This window comes from Podarcis melisellensis (assembly GCF_964234715.1).
Source record: "Podarcis melisellensis genome assembly, chromosome: 9".
Taxonomy (NCBI): Eukaryota; Metazoa; Chordata; class Lepidosauria; order Squamata; family Lacertidae; genus Podarcis; species Podarcis melisellensis.
Genome location: NC_138541.1, coordinates 70,129,894 through 70,152,055, shown reverse-complemented (window position 1 = coordinate 70,152,055; position 22,162 = coordinate 70,129,894). Strand labels below are relative to the sequence as shown.

Sequence of the window (22,162 nt, the reverse complement as noted above, 5' to 3'; positions counted from 1 at the left end):
TCGTATCTGCTTGCAATTCCCTTTTGACAGATGCTTGCAGAGTAACACTTAAAAACTTTACACAATTTAACATCCATTGAATGCCCCCATCCAAAAGGAGTTTTGTTAGTAGAAACGTGACGTTACCGCTAAACAAGTAATAAAAGAGTCAACCCCCTCATAGAAACTTTGTTGCAACTACTAACAGAAAACATATTAAGACATCCAACTAATTTTTCAGTTTTGCAATTAAGTCCTAATCTTACATCCTAATTGCTAATAAAATTATCTATTTTTTTCCACGACTATCTAAAAAAAACAAGCAATTTTAAAACAACATGGAATAATTCTATTGAACTGTTAGTCTTTTTAAAAAAAGTTTGCAAAAAGCACAATTGACAAAAAAAGCCTGCTATTGATGGAAGGATGCTAAAATTATAACATCTGTTATTTAACTATTATTTCAGTAAATAGTACATTTCAGCACATTAAACATCTAATAATAAATGGGTCTCTCAGCAGCATGACACAAGTGGTAGTATCAAAATGCAAGAATGGCCATCAAGAGCTCTCTCTTTCATTAGGAAACAATAAGGAATATAGCTGTTTCTTTAAAAAACTTTCTACTATTAAAATGTAAATATTTTTCTTTGTCTCTAAATCATGAAGAATAAATTTTCTTCAATAGCCTAGTTTCCTTATGTATGTAAGCATTCAGTAAAGTTTGGTGATTGTTCTGATAACTTTTCTTTAACAGAAAAATGTGAAAAACACAAAATGAAACATATGAGTTATATATGAACACACAATTATGAGTGAAACTCTTTGGCAAAAGCAAAACATGTGTCAGTAAACATTTTACAGAAATCGGTTACAAAAGAAATCTGTTTTCAAGCTTAAAATTTAATTTCCATTTATTACGTTTAACAAAACAAAAATAATGCTTATTTGCTTACCCAGACACAGAATTTTCAGAACAAGATCCATCATATGCTGACTGTTCCAAGCTTGTTTTCTTTGTAGAAAGATCTAGCACTCCATCCCCTATTGTAATAGCAAACAGTATAAGGATTACTTAGGTAATAGGTTTCCTTTACAGTAACAAAATTCATTTTGGATTGTATCCCTCCCTCCTTACGCTGGTCTACGACAGTAATAAAAATTTGTTGTTGTTGCTATCTCTAACTTTACAAAACATCGAAGTACAATGGTCGGGTCGCTGTAGGTAAGATCTAACAAATTGTACGTCTCAATTTGTAGGTTGTCAACATGATTAATTCTTCATTCACCAGTTCCTCAAAGTCACCCTTACCCATTGCTACAATTAGGCTTGGCTCCAAGAGAAGGGTTTTTCCAAGCCTAGCTTTTGCTGAGGTGCATGTGATCTTCCTGTAGATTACAGCTGGGGAGTGAGGGTTAACCATGCCTTCCCCAACTGCACTCTCTAGGAAGATTACTCCCCATTAAGCTTGAAAAAGCTAAAACATTTCTTTCAAGCCTAATTACTGGCAGTGGAGAGAAATATGAGTGCCCTTGGAGCATGCATGTGCTGTAGTGGTGTGTGATGAGTGCCCATGACAGTTTATCGGCTTTTCAAAATGCGCTCACAGATCTAGAAAGGTTGGTGACCTATGGTGCAGGTCATGTATGCCCCCAGCACTGTGACCAAATAGGGTTCCAAAGTTCCACATATAAGCCTGATCTATACATGCAGCAGAATGAGAAAAGTGGTAAAATGTACTGTACTACTTCTGCTTGGAGATGAAGAATGCTTTTTTAATGCTCCCCTATCCATGCCACATGACCCGGAAGCTGTCTGCGGACAAACACTGGCTCCCTCAGCCAGTAAAGCGAGATGAGCGCCGCAACCCCAGAGTCGTTCGCAACTAGACTTAACTGTCAGGGGTCTCTTTACCGATTTCCAGCAAGTTAAAACCTAGCATGCCAGAGAGAAAGGGTACTAATCCAGTCTGTTTCACAATGTGCTAACCTTCTAATTGCGGGAAGATTTTACACACAGGAACATTTTAAAATGTGATTGCCCACCAGCAACCTGAAATGATACTGCCCATCCTACTATCTCATTCTGCTACATATATGTTTTACATTCAACTGATGGCAGATATATATAAATTATGCAATTAGAATATATACCATTAAGATGAGTAAATGAGCTACATAATGAGATGACAGAAAGCTACTTCTCATATTGCCATGTTCATAATTACATGGCAGTGACACAACAGTGGGTAATATTAAGCACATCTGGCGCCGTGGTGCAAAGCTCCCTCTGGCAGTGCCCCCCCTTCCCCAGAGTTTTTAAGGGAGGATGGCGCTGCCGGTGGGGCTGGAGGAGGCGGGCAGCAGTTGGAGGGTGGCTCCTCCAGCGGGGAAGAGGCGGAGGGTGAACGTGGCATCTCCTGGCTCAGCTGGCCACTTCGTGCCGCGGTGGCCATGGCAGACGGAGGCTCTGGGCGCAGCTTCAGCATGGCATGGAGGCGGCGGGCGAGGGCGACGAGCTGATGCTGGGAGGCGCCACGTCCAGCCTCTGCCTCTTCTCTGGTGCCCTCCAGAACTTGGCGCCCTGGCGCCCCTCTATGGGTGCATGCCATGTTTAACTTAGGAAAAATGCTGCAGCTTAGCACAAAAGCACTGGGAGGCATATCCTTAATTATATAGCTTTAAAGAGAATATATTGGCAGATAGTTACAGATACTCAGCCATTTCAAAGTATAGGTTGAACAAATGGGTTGAAAATTGGGGATTTCTCTTTAGCTTAAATTTCAGATATCAGAAATGAGTAAAAGTGTCTGTAACCCATCCTGAGAAGTGCCTGGTCATTAGTACTCTTTAGGTATTTGATAGGAAAAGTGGGGGAATAGCAAGGTCTGACCAAAGTAAGTGGTGAACAGGTGTATTTGCAATTCTGGGCACCTGTCAAAGTTGACCCACAGCGAGGAAGGAAATTAAGGATCCAGTACGATAGTTGGACCAAATCCCCACTCCTGAGGCCTATAGGACATCATCTTCATCTGCCTGGCTGAGCTGCAAGCTATTATTTCAACAAGTGTCTTTAATAACTACTTTTTATAACAGCCATCGCTAATATGATATATAAAATTTATACCTGTCAGCATTTTCAGCCATTTGACTTTGTTATATTGTACAACAGAAGTATCAATAACATGCTTACAACCCATTTCACTGCTCTTTGGCATTGTACACACCTGGAGGGTATTAGATTTTACTCCCTCAATCTTCATTGCTCAGTGCAGTCCTACTCCTCTTCTACTCATTAAGATATCTGAAATTTAGGCTAAAGAGAAATCCCCTGCTTCATGGCCCATTCGTTCAGCTGCTGCAACCCCCAACCTCATCATGCAACCCCCAACTCCATCATGCCGCTTGGAATAAAACTACACATTTTCAGAAAGGGCATTTTCTGAAAATGAAAACAGCAGCTGTAGAGAAGATGTATTAACACAGGTAAGTATGACTCCTACTACAAACTCCCACCCCCAATGTTGAAAGTCAAAAAGAGGCAAGTTTAAATGCTGGCTTCTAAAGTAAAACATACATATATAGAAAATTTATACAACAAAATAAATTAATTTTCACTAAATAAGTATATTTCTGTGAACAGTCTTATTCCTTCTATTTAAAGAGGTTATAGTAATGGAATAAAGACAAGACATTTATATACTACCAACAATTTATTTTGTGTCTGCAAAAGTCCATATATTAACCCATCCAACAAAAGGATAATTAAGACCTAAGGATGCTAACTTGCTCAGTATTAATTCTCTTTAATGGCATTTTGAAAAGTAAAACAGTTACTGCTAACTCTTTGTTCTGCATTTTTAAATAAATAACTTTAAAGAGGCACTAATTTACATGGAGAAGCTGCAATACTTAACTCCCTTTCACTGAAATCAGTGACTTGGCTTTGGAAGAACTATCTCCTCATTTCTTCCATGAAGTCCTGGTTAGAACTAAATTACAAATGAACTTCATGTGAGATGTCCCTTCCTGGTTTGATTTGGATATATGGTCAATTTAAGAGGGATTTTTTAAAAAACAAAAACAGAGAACAATGCTTAGAACTCTGAAAGAACATCAAGGTTAATCATTATGCCCAACTAACTATACTTTCAATCTTCATTTGCGGCTGACAGCACATTTAGCAGAAATACGCAATTCAGTCTTGTAATTTGCCACTTGCCTGCACTAAGTAGCTGGCAGCTTTCCATGGGTAAGCACCCAAGTGGCAAATTATATTGTCCTCTACAATTTTCACTGCAGGTGTAGCCAGCACATGCGATTTCAGGGGCAGTAAGCTAGGGCTGGCTACCCTTCCCATCAATCTGTTTCCTCTTTTTACAGGTCTTTAAAGGCAGAAGCCACAGAACCTGATACAGTGGCTGTGATTCTCTCACTGGACTTTCTCACTGGGCCTTTGGATCTAGGAGCTGCAGCAGGGGAAGAAAATCAGTGCTTTTCTCATGCTGTGTGTGGGACAATAAGCACAGTAATCTTGCTTCCCTCTTGCTTGCTTTCACTTGGATTCAGAGTCTACGGCACGGGTGTCAAACACAAGGCCCGTGGGCCGAATTCGGCCCACCAGACCTCGTCATGTGGCCTGTGTAGCTGCCGGCGGCCGCCAGCCTTCACCTTTTATTCTCACTTTTTTTTTTTGACACAAGAAAGCCGCCTCTTCAGCGCATGCGCGGCAGCCTACAAGCCAGAGAACGTCTGCCCTCTAGCGGCGCCGGCCATTCTACACATTCTCCACTTGTTTTTATATTGAGCGCATGCCATCCTGTGATGTGACAGATCCAACGGCTGCCTGAACCCTTCTCTCCTGTACTGTAAGTCCTACAGATACAACCGGCCCTTTGAGGGTGACCAAATTGCTGATGCGGCCCCCGATGAATTTGAGTTAGACACCCCTGGTCTACGGGAAGTGCTGGTGGCAAAGGAAGGAAGTGGATGACTCCCACAGCAACTGGTTACAAACTGGTTACATTTTAAATGGCCTACTCCAGCAACTACTTAAGAGATATATTCCAAGAGGTTCTCAATTCATTTTAAAAAACTCAGTGTGAACAGGTGTGTTTAAAATCTGCTCATTTAAATATGGTGCAGCCATTTGTGCAAGAGAATCATGTATGATCTGTGGATTGTGGCACCTATCTTTACAAATTATTTTGTATAGATAATAGTAAGTGAAACTGTATTCAAGATAGCTTTCTTATTTATCATAAAACTCAATGAATTTCATTTCTAATCACATCAAACAAACAACAAAAAAGAAATTTACCTTGCTGAGTATTCTGCTCTTGTATTCGATTCACAGTGAGGTCTAGAGGGCTATCCTGTTCTTCCTGAAATGAATTTTCTGTTTGGTTCATTTGGATACCTTTACATATCAGACTTGTTTCATATGACGAACCGTTTCTATTTTCTTGCATTTTACTACTTTTTGAAATGTATTCAATTGCAAATTGACGGATCATCTTTTTCATTAATTCCTGAGCAACTAAGGGAATGTTAGGATCACAGTTCTGAGGAAGATCTGTTGGAAAATAATAGCAAATAAACATATGAATTAGAATAAACACATTTACTGCATTTGCTTTATCCTTCTGCATCAAGACTTAATACGGCAATGGAACATTTATAAAGTTGTCGATCTACGCCATGGGTAGGCAAACTAAGGCCCGGGGGGGGTGGATTCGGCCCAATTGCCTTCTAAATTCAGCCCACGGATGGTCCGGGAATCAACGTGTTTATACATGAGTAGAATGTGTCCTTTTATTTAAAATGCATCTCTGGGGTTATTTGTGGGGCATAGGAATTCGTTCATTCCCCCCCCCCCCAAGGTCTGAGGGACAGTAGACCGGCCCCTTGCTGAAAAAGTTTGCTGACCCTTGGTCTATGCTCTACAGATTTCACTTATTTAAATAATAGCAGTTAATTCAACATTTTCTGTAAGTCCTGCCGGCTCAACAAACTCATGGGCTAAAATCCCAAAGAAAGAATACAAATATACACAAGAGAATCACACTTGTAGTCAAATATTTATCTAGTTTTTGCTCTAAGATCTTCAATGCCGAAGAGGCAGCTGCTTCCTCAGCTCCTCAAAATACAGAAAATCTGGGCTAGAAAGTCCTCAGCTGCATAGAATTGGAAGGAACCCCAAGAGTCAGCTAGCCCAACCCCCTGCATTGCAGGAATCTTGCAGGAGAAGCTTCCATGAATAGACAACCTTCACCCCTTACCCTAGTACCCAGCAGAAAGTACTTTGCCCATGCATTCTGAATTACTGCTATCATCTGAGCAGGACATTAATCTACAGTGGTAGCTTGGGATGCGAATGAGATCCGTTCCGGAGCCCCGTTTGTATCCTGAACAGAACATAAGACGCGTCTGCGCGTCTCGCTGCTTCTACGCATGTGTGCGACGTCATTTTGACTGTCTGCGCATGCGTGAGCGGTGAACCTGGAAGTAATGCGCTCCATTACTTCCGGGTCGCCGCGGAGCACAACCCGAAAATACTTATCCTGAAGCATATTTATCCTGAGGTATGACTCTACTTTTCAAAAAGTATTTATATCCCACCATTTTTTCCATTCAAGGTAGCTTACACAAAAAAAGGTATTAATAAAGCGATATCCCTGCCCCACTTGCAAACTGATTTTAAGGATCGATGTTTGCTACTACAAAAATAGGCAGAAACATGTAATGCTGTAGTAGGAAACGCTTAATTGGCACTAGGGCTGAACGATGTCTGGCTTTCAACATTGTGATATACCAATATAACACGATGTCTGAAATAAGTATGTAACTATGTAGAGGTGAACGGGGTAATGTCCTGGAAACTGCTATTACTTAGGGAAGTGATCGCCAAACTTGGCCCTCCAGCTGTTTTGGGACTACAACTCCCATGATCCCTAGCTAACAGGACCAGTGGTCAGGGATGATGGGAATTGTAGTCCCAAAACAGCTGGAGGGCCAAGTTTGGCCACCACTGACTTAGGGGTATAAAATGGATACATGTTTACTTACCTTTAACATATTTTTACAACTGTTATTTTATGGTACAGAGCAACAGGGGCAGAAGGCACCGTGATAACTGGCTTCACGGTTTTCCCCACATCACAATTTTTTACATAGCGCACACATAGTGATTCGCGATATATCACCACGTTGAATATTATGAAAGTGTTGCCACAATGTGAACTTCAAACTGATTTTTGACAATGTACTGATACACTGCCCAGCTCTAATTGGCACAAGAGTATATAGTCATGCTTATATTACATGAAAGCTGACAAACTAAAATATTGCCATTATATATTATGTGCTAAATAAAAAATGCCTGGAAAGCAGAGGTGTATACCACCATCCATGCCCTTGACTGAAAAGCCTAGTGTATATTTGCTCAAAAAGGCTACTGCTAGCTACTCTCCCTTTGCTCTCCACAAGTAGCTCCAGCATAGATACAGGACCATCCTGCATACAGTTCTATGCCAACCAAAAGGGAGGCCCATCCCATAACCAGTTCCCCCTTAAAGTAGCTTTAGCATAAGGTAAGTGCATCAGAAATGCTTACCATTAGAAAAGGTTTAAAATTTAAACAAACAAAAAAATAAAGAAGAATATAAAGCGACACGGGACAGACTGGCAATGGCAAACAGAACATATGAAAATTGCAAAGGGATGGCAATATCCAATTGAAGGGTTGCGTGTTGAAAGTGCTTCAAAATAATTAGTAGACAAATGCAATCAATTATGACATCAATTGAAGTAATATTACCTTTCTTGCGAAAGAGTGCATTTAGGTAATTCTCTGCTTGGCACTCAATTTTATCAGTGTTGGACTGGCCCTGAGATGATAGTTCCTCTGTAGGTGTTGACTGCAAAGAACCAATAATTGTCGTATGATCCTAAAAGGTATAAAGAACACTTCTAAATATGGGTAAATTATGGCTCTAAAAGTTTGCAAATAGTGACTAAGATTAAGAAGGCTTTCCATTTTAAAAATATGCATTCATCAGATCTTTTATACTGTAAAATAATTTGAATTCAAATAAGATTTTAATAAATATATTAGAAACCATCTCTTTCAACAATTTATAGCACACATACTCACACTGACTGTGTCTTTATGTAAATTACAAAAGGAACATTTTTCATCCATAGACCAGTCAGCCACTTCTTCTGGTTCACAGTCTAGAGGGGGAAATTATAAGAAAATTATAAAAATAAAGTGTTAAAGAAACTTATACTGTAATTGACTACTACCAAAGGCAATTATCTGTTTAACTATTCTTAAGAAGAGATACTTTTACAATGAGCTGTCACCATGAGAAGATTGCATATGTACACAGCACATTGTTTTCAAAAAGATATACTGTATTAGTTTGGAGCCCAAGCAGATTAGTCACTTTTTCTGTTTACTTCAATGGAGCCTAAGTGCAAGTAACTATGACAAAACTTAAATTCCAGATTTCAGTGGGAACTAAGAATGACTAAGGCTGCAATCCCAAACCCCAGGATGCCCTCATGTTGGCTACCTCTGCTACCTCTACCTAACTTGGGAGTATGCCCCATGAAACTTACGAATAAACATGCATAGGATTCCAATATAACACTCTCTATTGAACCCATTGAGATGTATTCTCCCCTCTAATATTGGATATGTGAAACACAAGTTACAGTGGTAGCTCTAGTTACGAGCTTAAATTGTTCCAGAGGTCTGTTCTTAACCTGAAACTGTTATTAACTAGAGGCGTGCTTTCGCTAATGGGGCTTCTTGTGGCTGCCGGCACACGATTTCTGTTCTCATCCTGGGGCACAGTTCCCAACTCAAGGTAACTCTTCCAGGTTAGCAGAGTTTGTAACTTGAAGCGTTTGTAACTCGAGGTACCACTGTATTTGTTTTAAGGAACTTTGAATATTACTCCATACTTCATTCAGATTGGGTTGTGTTTGTTTACAAAATTTAACACACTAGCATAAAGACTAAGAGTCTAGTACCAGCTAATTCTGTTTCTAACACTAGGATTTTTTTCTAGTACCTAGAAGGCCTTTATTGTTTCCTTTATTGTTCTTGTCATTGTGTTTTCCAACAGGAGAGGATGCTCAGGAGTAATACAGCATCTTGGAGCATTTCCAAATTCCAAAAATCACTATATTTCAAGAGGAATGTCAGCTGTAGCGGCATGAAAATCCCCTACAACCTTTAGGAAACCAGCTTGATATGTCTGTCTCCGCAGGTGGCGTATTTAGGTAGATAACCATATCTACAGAGGAGGGGAAGTCCACTAAGCCTAAACCCTACCAAGTAGTGTTGCAGCCATGACAAAGGAACCATAACAAGTTATTCCACCTTCGGATCACTGTCATCCCAATCAACACAAAACATGAAAGCAAGACCGTGTCCAGACACTTGTGTGGTGACAGATATTAACAGACAGACTCATAGCTGTCATGGAGATCATGAAATACTAACATGACAAGTATCGGTAGATCTCAGCATGGATGACATCCCTCAGAAAACAATCCTAGGAAACTGAGACCGTCCAGCTAACTTAGGTATGAAGACTGTTGGACTGCAGATTGGGTGATACATCCACCAGAAGCCCAGTTTTGTCTCTAACACTGGCCCTTAAGAACATTCAAAATGACTGCCAGAAAATTTTTAAATGGTGAAATTGCAACAGAATCTCCACTACCGGTCTTCTTGGTTTAAGATACTGCAACACAGAAAAATCCAGTGGATAAAGCTGACTTTTAACTCAGCATCATCTGACCAGGCTTCTGTGATAAAACACTAGCTTAGTATCTTAATCAATAATGAAATCTATTAATGGACCTGAATTGAGAAACAGAAGCTTAAAAACAAAAGGGGTGCTGCTAGGACAATGAGATGGGGAAGGGGAGATAACCTTCAAACGTCTACCAGCATTCTGCCCATAAGCCTATCTCTCTGCCCCAGCCCTACCTGCTCCTGCCTTGGAATATGCATACCAAGGCCACTTCTATTCCTCTCTGCCCTGTCCAGACAACTCATTTCCAAGCAGTTTCCAATCACAGTAGAGAAAAACCAACAAATCCCAACACAGAGAACAAGTAGACTGATGTGCTAGGCACCCAAAAAGTAGTCTTCCTGACTTCTTCGAAGTCTCTTGTTATTTTCCCTGTTAACATCTTTTTTAAGGGCAGAAGCAATAGCGTTGAAGCCATAAACATGGGATAAGCTTTACTACTTGATTCTGCTGACTCTGGAATCTAGTCCTCAGCCACTGCATCAACTCTCTTTTAAAAAGTTTTTTTTAACGAAAGAATAATTTATTAAAATAAATATATTTTTACAAATATACATTTGCACAGGATTCAGAAAAGTGAGACTTTATCCTGTTATGATAATAATGGTGCAAAATCATTACTGTTATCATATTTAATTAGTTCAAAAATAATCTTAGCAGTACACCGATTCCTGTTATTCCTTTCATTAGGTAATACCCCAAAAAGAAACTAACAGTGTCAATATTCTAAAGAGAACAAAATATCAGGAACACTTATGTTAAATCAAGGACGTTAAACTAATCTTAAATCAAGGTTAAAAGAAATGGAAAAGCACTTGTAGAGAAGATAACAAAGACAACAAACACTAAAATTCCCCAGCACAATCCCTTATTTTTCAAAAACATGCTTCAAATTGTCACATTATTTAAAGGTAGCCTTTAAGCACTTCAAACTTTTTTTTACCTTCAAATAAACTGAGGTCTCTTCGTAGCCTTGGTCCATAAAGCCCTTCTAAAATACTTTCAAAACCTACCAAAAAGAAAAATTAAAACATTTTACAATTACATCAAAAAGTTATTTACACAAATGTAGCAGAGGGAAAAGTATATCATTACATTTGGGGACAAGACACTAAATGGAGTTTCTTCTCAGTGCTAATTGGCTAGTGGGTATCTTCCAAGTGGTATTTTTGGGGGGAATGGCGTTATTGACAGAATGGCACCATCCACGTTATTGATAACCTTGTACATAATCTCACCCAGCCCACAAATGCATCTCGGAATACAGCATATAGGGTGTGTGTGGGGAGAGATCATGGCTTGTGTGAGAACTCCGGTGAATTGCATCCATTTAAAATTGTGTGTCCCAGCCCACCAAATCTCTGAAATCCCTTCACACAATGTTGTGGCTTGTAGGATCAAGAAATAGAATTTCCAGAGCTTTGTTCCCAAGATATCTACTAGATATTTTGGAAAAAAGGTTTGTCTGTCCATTTGTTTGTTTACTATACGTTTAGATACCTGTGTAGGTAACATTGCCATACTTGGCAGAGGGTTTCTAAGGTGGGGTCAGTGCTGTTTGTCAAAGTCTGGACCTCACAGAAACTTGTCTTTGCCCATTATTTGACATAGTTTTGCTTGAATCTTGAGATATCATCACCAAACTCAGTCCTTGTACCCCAGTGGTGGGGATGGAAGACTTCATCACCACCAAGATGCTATTCAGATGTTTAATTTTTAATCAAGATGGTGGACTGAAACATGCTTTTGGAGTAACTAGACATAATTTTTTGCATGATGGCTCCAAACTCACAAATTGCACTATTCATTTAAAATTCACAGTATTTGTTGGTTTCTAAAAATATCCAGGTTTGACCAAACTGCAGGAGGCAGTGGAAGACAGAGGTGCCTGGCGTTCTCTGGTCCATGGGGTCACGAAGAGTCGGACACGACTTAAACGACTAAACAACAACAACAAAAATATCCAGGCACTACTGGGCACTTCCTAATAGATAGTACTGCTAAGATTAATTTATTATATGGATTGTTGGTTAATAAGAGGATCTCTTTATTGTTCAGTTCCTCAATATTTACAGTTTATTTAAAAATTAAAAGAGTTACTGTCTATATTTCTCTGAAGTAAAATTACAACCCAACCCTGTGTTACTACAGTACATTATCTCTCTTTTGTGCAATTTATATTTTACATTTTAATACTCGCAAGAATTCACAACCAGTTTGGTTTAATATTATGTGTTAACTGGACATCTGTATTATTATTTATTTGATAATGTTTGGCCACGTTTGCAAGATCAAAGTTAGTATGACAGCTACGATTTATATACAGAGTGGAATGAATTCTGCCTCCTCCTTTCTTGTTCTTCCCTCAAATGTTAAGTTAACTTGTGGACACACCAAGGCTATGATGTTACTCATTCCACCTCTAAGATTTAAGTATTTTGGAACACGGTTTAATAGCTGATTTGGGCAAGGTACATAACTGGATGAGGAAGTTCCGCTGTTGCAGAAATAGCTTCTTCTCCAGCTCAGGAGCTCTGTGATTGTTGCCATATACTGGCTTGGTATATAAGTGAAAGGCCAGTAGCTATATTCCTATTTTACATGTGCAGAATGTGCAAAGCAGGGCTTTCCCAAACTTGGGTCTCCAGCTATTTTTGGACTACAATTATCATCCTTGACCACTGCTTCTGCTAGCTAGGGATAATGGGTGTTATAGTCCAAAAACAGCTGGAGATCCAAGTTTGTGAAACCCTGGTGTATAGCATATATTTATATTGCACATACATTTTGGATCACCAAACATTACCTATATTGCATATGCTAAAAGCCTGATGAATGGAGGAATCCAGAGCCCCCTTTCAGATATACCTTTGCTACTATGTATGGTCATAATACATTGTAAAGGTAGTTTTCTTTACAAACTACCGTTATGATAACATAGCCTCTTGGGATAGCCATCATTATTTGCATGGTTTATAAAGACAACAGGAAGTCAAATCAAAGAAGTGTACAGCTTGCCCAAAATGGAGGCAATCTAGAAGGCAGCAATAACCACACCAGGGAAGGAAAATATAAATATTTTGCTTCTTGGAGCCCAGAGCTGAGCGCACAAACTACCCAGAAGGAACACATGTCCCACACCAGAGATACTGCCCCTTCCCATACTAGAATGATACATGCAAGACAGTAAACATTGAAGTAGGCAAAATTTCAAAAGCTCTAATTTCCATTCATATGCTGCTTGTTGCAGAGAACACAACTATAACTTTGTTTGAAATTAGACCTGGACTGAAAACAGTTTAAGGGCGCAAGTCTTTTAGCACACAACTGCTTGCAGTTTTATTATATACATACAGTAAATGTTTTAAAACAGAAAGCATATTTAACATTTGCATAGTTTTACTAACCTTCCCTTCTAGCTAGCTACCTATAGAAAAGAGGCATTTTGGGATACATGATGGTAAACTAACAGAATCTTAATAAATAAATTCATGACCAGTTTCAAAAAATCTGGTCTTTGATGGTGTCACACATCCTCCGAAGGTTTGCAGCTTAAGTGGGGGACATTATGGGATGCTGCTCCACCTGAGTAGCAGGTGGCAGCAATGGCCAGGATCATTTTTCGTTACCAGTTTATGGAATGAATTGGGTGAATTGGGGGCAGGGGGACTTGTGGATCTTCAGATGTTGCTAGACTACAACTCCCATCATTCCTGACCACTGGCCATGCCAACTGCACACAGTCCAAAATTACTGGTGCCTTTTTGTTTTTTTGCGACTTACGATCACCATCTAGTGACCAAGTTAAGAATTGCAGTCACCTCATTTGCCCATGAAAGTAAGCTCCACTGCAGGACAGCAAGGGCAGCTGTTAACAACTATTGTTGATATGCTAGCCTAGCATGGGTAGGCAAACTAAGGCCCAGGGGCCAGATACAGCCCAATTGCCTTCTAAATCCGGCCCGTGGACGGTCCAGGAATAAGTGTTTCTACATGAGTAGAATGTGTCCTTTTATTTAAAATGCATCTCTGGGTTATTTGTGGGGCATAGGAATTTGTTCATACCCCCCAAAAAATAAAATAAAAATATAGTCCGGCTCCCCACAAGGTCTGAGGGACAGCAGACCGGCCCCCTGCTGAAAAAGTTTGCTGACCCCTGTGCTAGAGACACTCCATTGTGGAACTTTTTGCATAAGTAAACAATCCACCTGTGAATGAAGCTACTTCATGTGCTTAAATGGATTACTTATCTCTTGTGGGTAGGAGGGAAGTTTTGTATCCAACTTTATAGGAGACAAAGCAAACTGTCCTTCTATGGTGGGCTGCTCCCAACCTCCTGAGGATTCCAAAGGCTGTCTGTTATTAATGAGGCACGCATTTTTCAGTTTGCTTTCTGTTCTTTGCTCCCATGTAGGAAAGGCATGAATTGGTCTGTTTCCCCCTCTTCCTTCTCTTCCAGGTGGTCATCTTCCCCCACCCTCTTATTTCAGAAGAGAAGGGGTTTGTATGGACATTCTTTTAAGCAAAATGAGATTTGCTTTTGGAAGGGAGGAAGGGAATCAAGGAAGAATGGGAGGTTGCTTTGTTGTTATTTTAGCAACAAGTTTATTTCCTCCATTTGTGGGCATTCCTTTCTGGTTTACATAATGAGGCGCCAGAAGGATGCTTTGGAGAAGTTTGGGACCTCCTCTCTTCCCCCAACCCCCAATGTTTTGAAGGAATACTATGGAATAATATTTAGGAAGAATATTATGGCATTTTAAAGACTCATTTAAACCCACTTTGTAAGTCTGCCACCTCGTTGTTTTATTGTAATGAATCTCATAATATTGGACTCACATTGGCTAGGACAAGAAAACACTCTTGAGAGGACATGAAAGCCTTCAAGGGAGAAGGAGGGGATGGTGCTAACATTAATCTTTTAGTGAGATTCTCAAATTCTGGTAAATGTGGCATCCCAGGTACCCAGAACCTTTCATGTAACAGGATTCTGAAGGTTCAGATGTACGGGCAGTCCTGCAAAAAAAAAAAATGTTTTCTTGCAAATGGGGAGTTACTGCCAAAAAATAGTAAATTAGGTTGCAACCCCAATCCCATTTGCCTTGATCTATTTCAGTAGGATCTATTTTTGTGTAGAAATGGCCAGAGTTGTGTTGTTAGGCCTGTTCTTCCAATAAGTTTGATATACTGTAAGAGACACTTTTAACTGTGACTGCGGTACTTGCTGAAGCTGCAACATAACATAGAGTTAAGACAGACGGACACGGACACACACACACCAGTATTTATATACTTATGGCTGGCAACGATTGCTGAGACTGAGCCCCATTTATGTTTGTGGTATCCAATCAAGAGCTGCTCTTAAAAATATGATAGTAGCAAACTGTTGCTGATGTAAAATGTGTATTAGTTCATGTGTTTAAAAAATAAATAAACAGAAAGTGTTGCTGCATTTGGGGGGCGGGGAATGGTGACTAGCCATTTTGTTTTTGTGCCTGTAACCCAGGTTCTGGGATCCTTTGGCTCCTAGCTTTTCCATCTCTGTTTCTAACACTAACTGCAGATGATGGAAGGAGCCCAAAAATGTCTGGAAGGACACAGACTTCTCATTACTGAAATAAAGCAGCAGGTCTCAAAATGAATATTGATTTTTGTTCTGTCTCACATTTTTCAAATGTATCATTCAGTGCTGAACTGAGTTTTTAACAAACCAGAGGGCAGAAGGGGCTGGTGGAGAAAAGCAGGGGCCAACATCACATAATGATCTTCTTGGCCAAATCAAACTCTAAAGCTATGTTTCTCAAGCTTGGGTACCTAACTGTTGTTGGACTACAACTCCCATCATCCCTAACTAGCAAGGCCAGTGATCAGGGATGATGGGAGTTGTAGTCCAACAGCAGTCAGGGACCCAAGTTTGAGAAACATTGCTCTAAACCAAAGTCTTTGTATCCTAGTTAGACACACTGTGCACTCAACATTGCCACTGATGAATGCTTATGTTCCTGTGTAAAGATGGCTCCAGCTTTATCAGTGAGACAGTAGCAGATCTGCCTTAGACTGTTGCAGGATTTGCAGTTCTCATGCCTTTGCTGCCCTCACTCCCACTCTTACTAATGAATTTTACCATTAATGAGTTTTCAGAAAGGTATGCTATTTCGTTCTTTGAATATTTAACCATATTTGACCAAGATCAAATACTAAGCAATCAATTGACCATATTTGACAATTGTGCCAATTCTAACTCACTTCTAATAATACTTTATAAGATCATTAAATGTTCACATGCACTCCACCTTTATTTGCCAACTTCTACTCCCCAATGAAAGAAGTAGAAGACATATGAAAAGAAAGAAAGAAAGAAAGAAAGAAAGAAAGAAAGAAAGAAAGAATGAATACAGAGTGGCGACTTCAAATGTAGTTTTATTTTTGAGATGCTGTGGAAGAGATATTTGGACTTTTTAAAAAAGAGTTATACTAATGAAGGAAGTGCCAAAGAACTTTTAAACCTTATTGTGTCATAAAGTCATATTCTGTGGACTCAGTGATCTAAACATCACATCTTTCAGTTTCTGAGAATACCTCATCACAGAACTAATAATGCTATATAGTATGGAGAAAAAAATTAAGGTAACATTGTACATCAAAACAAAAAAAATTCCTTCCAGTAGCACCTTAAAGACCAACTAAGTTAGTTCTTGGTATGAGCTTTCGTGTGCATGCACACTTCTTCAGATACACGTGTATCTGAAGAAGTGTGCATGCACACGAAAGCTCATACCAAGAACTAACTTAGTTGGTCTTTAAGGTGCTACTGGAAGGAATTTTTTTTGTTTTGACTATGGGAGACCAACACGGCTACCTATCTGTAATTGTACATCAACTTAGTTATGCATCTAATACCTAATGTTCAGCACAGTATCTTGTTTTAAGTTCATGGTGGCGCTAGAGTAACACTAGAAGATGTAAAGGCTTGTTTTAAGAAACTCAAATGCCCTTACCACCAAATTCAAGGAAAGTTTAAATACAGAGTTTTCTTTTCTGGTTCCCCCAAACTTAAAGTCATAAAAGTACTTTCAAATATTAAAAGAATATAGAACATCTTCAGGTCTAAGAATGTAATCTGGAAATCTGCCACATAGATTTCTTACGGCTGTAAAACAATGGCAAGGTCACACACGGCCTCAGATTTCTCCTCCTCTGCTACAGATTTCTCAATCTTCTGCGTATTATGAAAGAAACTTGTCAATGTATTGGAAATACACCACACATACATTTCCAAGACATAAAGTTCATGAAGATATAAATCTGAAGCTGTGACTCCTCTGTATATTACTTACACATATGGAAAAATGTTGAGCTATGGTTACTGTTTCAACATGTAGAGTTAATCTGAATCAGTACATTTTTGCACAGATTACAGCATTGGATTTGGATTTGATATCCTGCTTTATCACTACCCGAAGGAGTCTCAAAGCGGCTAACATTCTCCTTCCCCTTCCTCCCCCACAACACACACTCTGAGGTGAGTGGGGCTGAGAGACTTCAAAGAAGTGTGACTTGGCCCAAGGTCACCCAGCAGCTGCATGTGTAGGAGAGGGAATCGAACCCGGTTCCCCAGATTACGAGTCTATCACCCTTAACCACTATACCACACTGGCTATGGTATTGGCTATGGCCCATGGCAGGGGACAGAAAAGGTAAGCAGGAAGCAGATACCGTAAGCATGTTCCAGTCTGCTAACTATGGTATAGAAATTGGGTACCCATGATGTATGAACAGGGTGATTATGATACTATAAGAAAACTATTATAATGTCTGGCTGAATAACCAATAAACAACCTAAAGTATTATATCTCAGTTCTGTGACATGTTAATTATAGGGACATTCATTTTCTCATCCGTTTGACTTGGAAAACAAGTAGCATGGGTTAATAATTGTGAATTTTTAAAATCTTCTGAAATCTGAAGCATCTCTTTAAGATATTCCGTCTTAATTTTATATAATAAACATGTTAAAATCTGCACCTGTAGGGTTGTATTCAGCATGAACCTCTGCAAACTGCATGTTCCTACAGGTAGGATGTGATTTTCTGCTGATTTCCATTTTTTCTGCTCTCTATGCATCATGAAAAGTCTGTTCTGGATAGCAGAACCCTTTGAATAAATTGGAAGGTGGTGCTGGGGGTAAACAATACTTCCTCCTGCTGCTCTTGTAGCAAGAAGCCCCTACCTACTCCATAACATCTGAGAATGGAAAAAAAATATTCCACTGATGGAAATCATCCATAGGAGTACTGTCTGCAGTGTCCTATGCTGTGGAGCACTATTCCAGCAGAGATTTAGCAGGCATCCTCATTTTTTTTACTTTCAGGTGCCTCAAATACTTTTTTAATGCTGCAGGCTTTTGGAGCAGTTTAATCTGAATTAAGTAGCCACCTGTATGATCATCTATAATGACACAAGATGTCTACCAGCAGGACAGCACACCAAATGGCAATCAGACCAGAAGAGGGATGAAGCACAACCAATGAACAACCAACACTCAAAAAGGATCTGAATGGTGAGGATGACAAAACTCTAACCCTCCACTGCTTAGGAAGAGCTACCTGCTCCAATGCTCAGGGAAATATATAAGTTTTATGTGCAGAAAACTATCAGCAGCAAGCCCAATTTAGGAATAGTGAGCCAATGATTCTCAAGCTATGGAACATATTACTATTTAAGAATATAATAACAGCCTGCTGGATCAGGCCAGTGATCCATCAGTTCAGCATCCTGTTTCCCACAGGAGTCCCACAAGCAGGACCCAAGAACAAGAACACTCTTCCCTCCTGCTGTTTCCAGCAACTTGTATTTATAAGCATACTGTCTCTGACAGTGGAGGCAGAGCATAGCCCAGGGTGGTCCAATCTGCAGCCCACGGGCCGCATGTGGCTCATGAAGTCTTTTTTGACATTCAAGAAAACAACTTAAAGCCTTGAAAAAGGGTCATGCACTGTTGACGAAAGCGGATACATCTGTTTGTGTATTAAATCAGTTTACATAGCCTAGGGCTTGCCGATCAGAAGGTTAGTGGTTCGAATCCCTGTGATGGGGTGAGCTCCTGTTGTTCGGTCCCAGCTCCTGCCCAACTAGCAGTTCAAAAGCATGTCAAAATGCAAGTAGATAAATAGGTCCCGCTTCAGCGGTAAGGTAAACGGCGTTTCCGTGCACTTCTCTGGTTCGCCAGAAGCGGCTTAGTCATGCTGGCCACACGACCCAGAAACTGTCTGCAGACAAACACCGGCTTCCTCAGCCTATAGAGCGAGATGAGTGCGCAACCCCAGAGTCATCCATAACTGGACCTAACAGTCAGGGGTACCTTTACCGTGTACCGTATTTTTCACTCTAGAAGATGCCCTTCTCCCTCCTCGGAGAAAAGCCCCCAAGCGCTGCACACACACTCCGTGCGCTCTTTAAAGGGAGCTAGGCTCTTGGGGGAGCCTTAGCCACGCGCAGCCTCTCCCAGGCAGGGGATGAAGGCTCCCCTTGCCTGGGAGAGACTGCATGCGGCTAAGCCAGAACAGCCTCTCCCGGGCAGGGGATGAAGAATCCCCTTGGCCAGGAGAGGCTGTGCGTGGCTATCCCATAAGCCCCGACAGCAAGCGGGATCGCTGCGCAGCCTCTCCTGGGATTTTTCTTCTTCTTGTTTTCCTCTTCCAAAAACTATCTGCGTCTTATGGTCTGGTGCATCTTATAGAGTGAAAAATAGGGTATATTAAATAATTTTATTATTTTGCAAACACTTTAATTTATGATATGGAAATTTAATTCAGTGTGTGGCTCACAGGCTCAGTGTCAAAATATTCTTGCAACCTACTGGGCATGGAAAGTTGGACTGCCCTGGCATAGCTATTAAAGTGAGAAGCTATTGATAGCCTTGCAGGATATGGAATACCTAAAAGGGGCAGCAGCAGCAAAGACAAGTGCCTATGTGCATCTCCACATATGAGATGCGAATGCAGCATACCTTGAAGTATTTTTCCAGGCTTCACCATGCGCACATGTGCAGATCCGCAGCTCCAGAACACATCCCCTGCGCAACCGGAGGTACCACTGTATTTCAGAGAACACTGAATCCTAAATATGTTACCTAAGTAAAATCAGCAGCTGAAATCCTGCTCAAGACATTAGACTCATTAGATGCATTGGTAGGATCTTCCCACTAATGGTTTCATGGGCTGGACTCCCTACTCAACCCCCAATACATAACAAATGTAAATCCAAGTTCATGGAAGATCTTTGACATCATCATGTCTTCTCATGTCCGTCACTCTATCTGACTGGTTTTCCAATTCCATATAATATTTTATTGAAAGATATGCCAGTATTCTTTTTGCCAGCACCTAATTAATCTTTTATAGGTCTAGAGGTCCTCGTGTGTCTGTAGTGAAGATGCTGGACACGGTCACTCAGAAGAGTGACAGAACACAGCAGAAGGGTTGAGGCTTAAGATTAGCAAGGAACACCAAAAGAACAAGAGCCTTTATTTGTTTATAGAAGACATACAGCGCCCCAAAAATTTTGAGCAAAACTCGGAGCTCATCTAGTTTATTATGGTACCTATACATAGTCAGGAAATAATGAAAACAGATCAAAGGTCAACTTTTGGACAAGGTGTATGCACACTCTGACCTACACATCCTCTAAGCCAGCGGTCCCCAGACGTCAGGGGATCTCTGTAACTAACCCAGGGTGTGTGTGGCACCATTCACATAACAAAATTGACCACAGAGTAGGCCTGGGCGATATATCAATATATCACCCAGGATCGGTATGGAGGGGAGACCACAATGACAGCTTCACTCAGTGGTATATCGCTGGTGAAACAGTCACCGCTCAAGTCCCTCTGCCTCCAGCGCCCAGAGTGCTGAGGGAGAAACAAACTAGCCAGGAGCTGGAGGCAGAGGGACCCAAGCAGTGGCACTTTCACCAGCGATATACCGCTGGTGAAACCGCCATCGCACTCTGCCCGGGCAGAGGGAGAAACAAGCTGCACTGGCGAATTGCCGATAAAGCTTGTTCTTCCCTCCACTTCCTTAGACTGCTTGGCTGAGGAGCGTGCTGCTGCCCTTCCCTCAGCAAAGCAGTTTATGGAGCCCCTGACCCACCACCAGTTTGCAGGAGCCAGAGGCGGAATGGGGGCTCTGTTAAAATCTTCCCCCTCCTGAGCTGAGAGTCCCGCCTCCGCTCCTGTTTGCACAAGAGTAGGAGTGGGATCGGGGCTGCTTAGCTGGGAAACATGAAGCCTGTCCTTCCCAGCTGAGAGAGCCCTGACCCCACTCCTTGCAGACTTCACCTGGGAGGGTGGGCTGTGTCTTTCCTCCTCGGGTGAAAGAAAAAGGCAGCACACCTGCACAAGTAAAGGCTAAGGTAGTTAAACATACGGAGCCTGCCCAAGGAGCCCAGAGTCCCTTGCCGGTCGCGCACAAGTATTGCCACAACCCGCAAGGCGCTGGGGTGAAAGCACCTCAGCTCCCATGGTGAGAGCTGTGGCAGTTTCACCCGGCACCCCGCCGGCTGGGGCCAATGCAATTTTTTTCAACATCACAGTTTAACCAACATCGCCCAGCCCTACCACAGAGCTATCAAAATTTTCAGAAGTATTGAGGCCATGGCTTGGCTTTTGAAAAAGGGGGTCAACAGCACTTAGCTAAGTGGGAACCAGTGCTCTAAGCTTAATACACTTATCCAGAACTCTTTCAGTAGCAGGAGTGACTTCAATTTTCTCCCTGGGATCCTTTCAGCGGCCGACTGGACTTGGGACAACAGTACTCTGCAAAGTTAGAAACTTGAACAGGCTGATAGGAAATAAGTGAGATACACCTCGGCAGGAAAGAACAGCATACAGGTGAGTTCCAAAGAGGGTGGCAAGGGGAATTTGTTTTTTGGCAGGGGTGGGGAGAGTTGAAGCTAACTTGAACAACCTTCCTTAACCAAAATTATAGATTAGGGAAGGGAGGAAAATTGAGGGACTTGGGCTGTAATCTATGTACACTTACTTAGAAGCAAGTTCCGCTTAAGTCGAACTTCAACAAGCAAGTGCCTTCCTTTTCCCTAGGATCCAGGCACAACAAAAATGGTAAGAAAAGGAGGGGGAGCAGAATGAGAGGAGTAAGTAGGTAGAAAAACCTAGAGCAGGCAAGCTGGAAAGGAGAGAAGATTAAGAAGTCAGGAGCTTCTACCTACACACTTTTAATACATTCTCAATGGTTTAATTACTATTTTGCAAAGATCCTTCAGTTTCTGCAGAATTAATTTTAATTTTTAAGTATTAATTAATTTAGGCCCCAAATAAACAAAGGATATTT

General features: G+C 40.9%; 1 protein-coding gene across 8 annotated transcripts in view; it reads right to left on the bottom strand.

Moving 5' to 3' along the window:
• The window catches only part of LCORL (ligand dependent nuclear receptor corepressor like), a 58,825-nt gene that overhangs the window by 28,224 nt on the left and 8,439 nt on the right, over window positions 1-22,162 (bottom strand). For 5 of the 8 annotated variants that reach the window (XR_014171508.1, XR_014171509.1, XM_081924300.1 and 2 more), the window contains exons 2-6: window positions 10,756-10,821; window positions 8,135-8,214; window positions 7,799-7,928; window positions 5,300-5,554; window positions 936-1,026 (exon numbers count right to left, since the gene is read on the bottom strand). Coding sequence is in view for 6 of the 8 variants with exons in the window: in XM_081924300.1 (XP_081780426.1) it covers window positions 936-1,026; window positions 5,300-5,554; window positions 7,799-7,928; window positions 8,135-8,214; window positions 10,756-10,821 (622 nt within the window). In the remaining 2 variants the exon portion in view is untranslated. The remainder of the gene's footprint in view (window positions 1-935; window positions 1,027-5,299; window positions 5,555-7,798; window positions 7,929-8,134; window positions 8,215-10,755; window positions 10,822-22,162) is intronic. The other 3 variants (XM_081924299.1, XM_081924302.1, XM_081924304.1) reach the window with 2 other exon arrangements.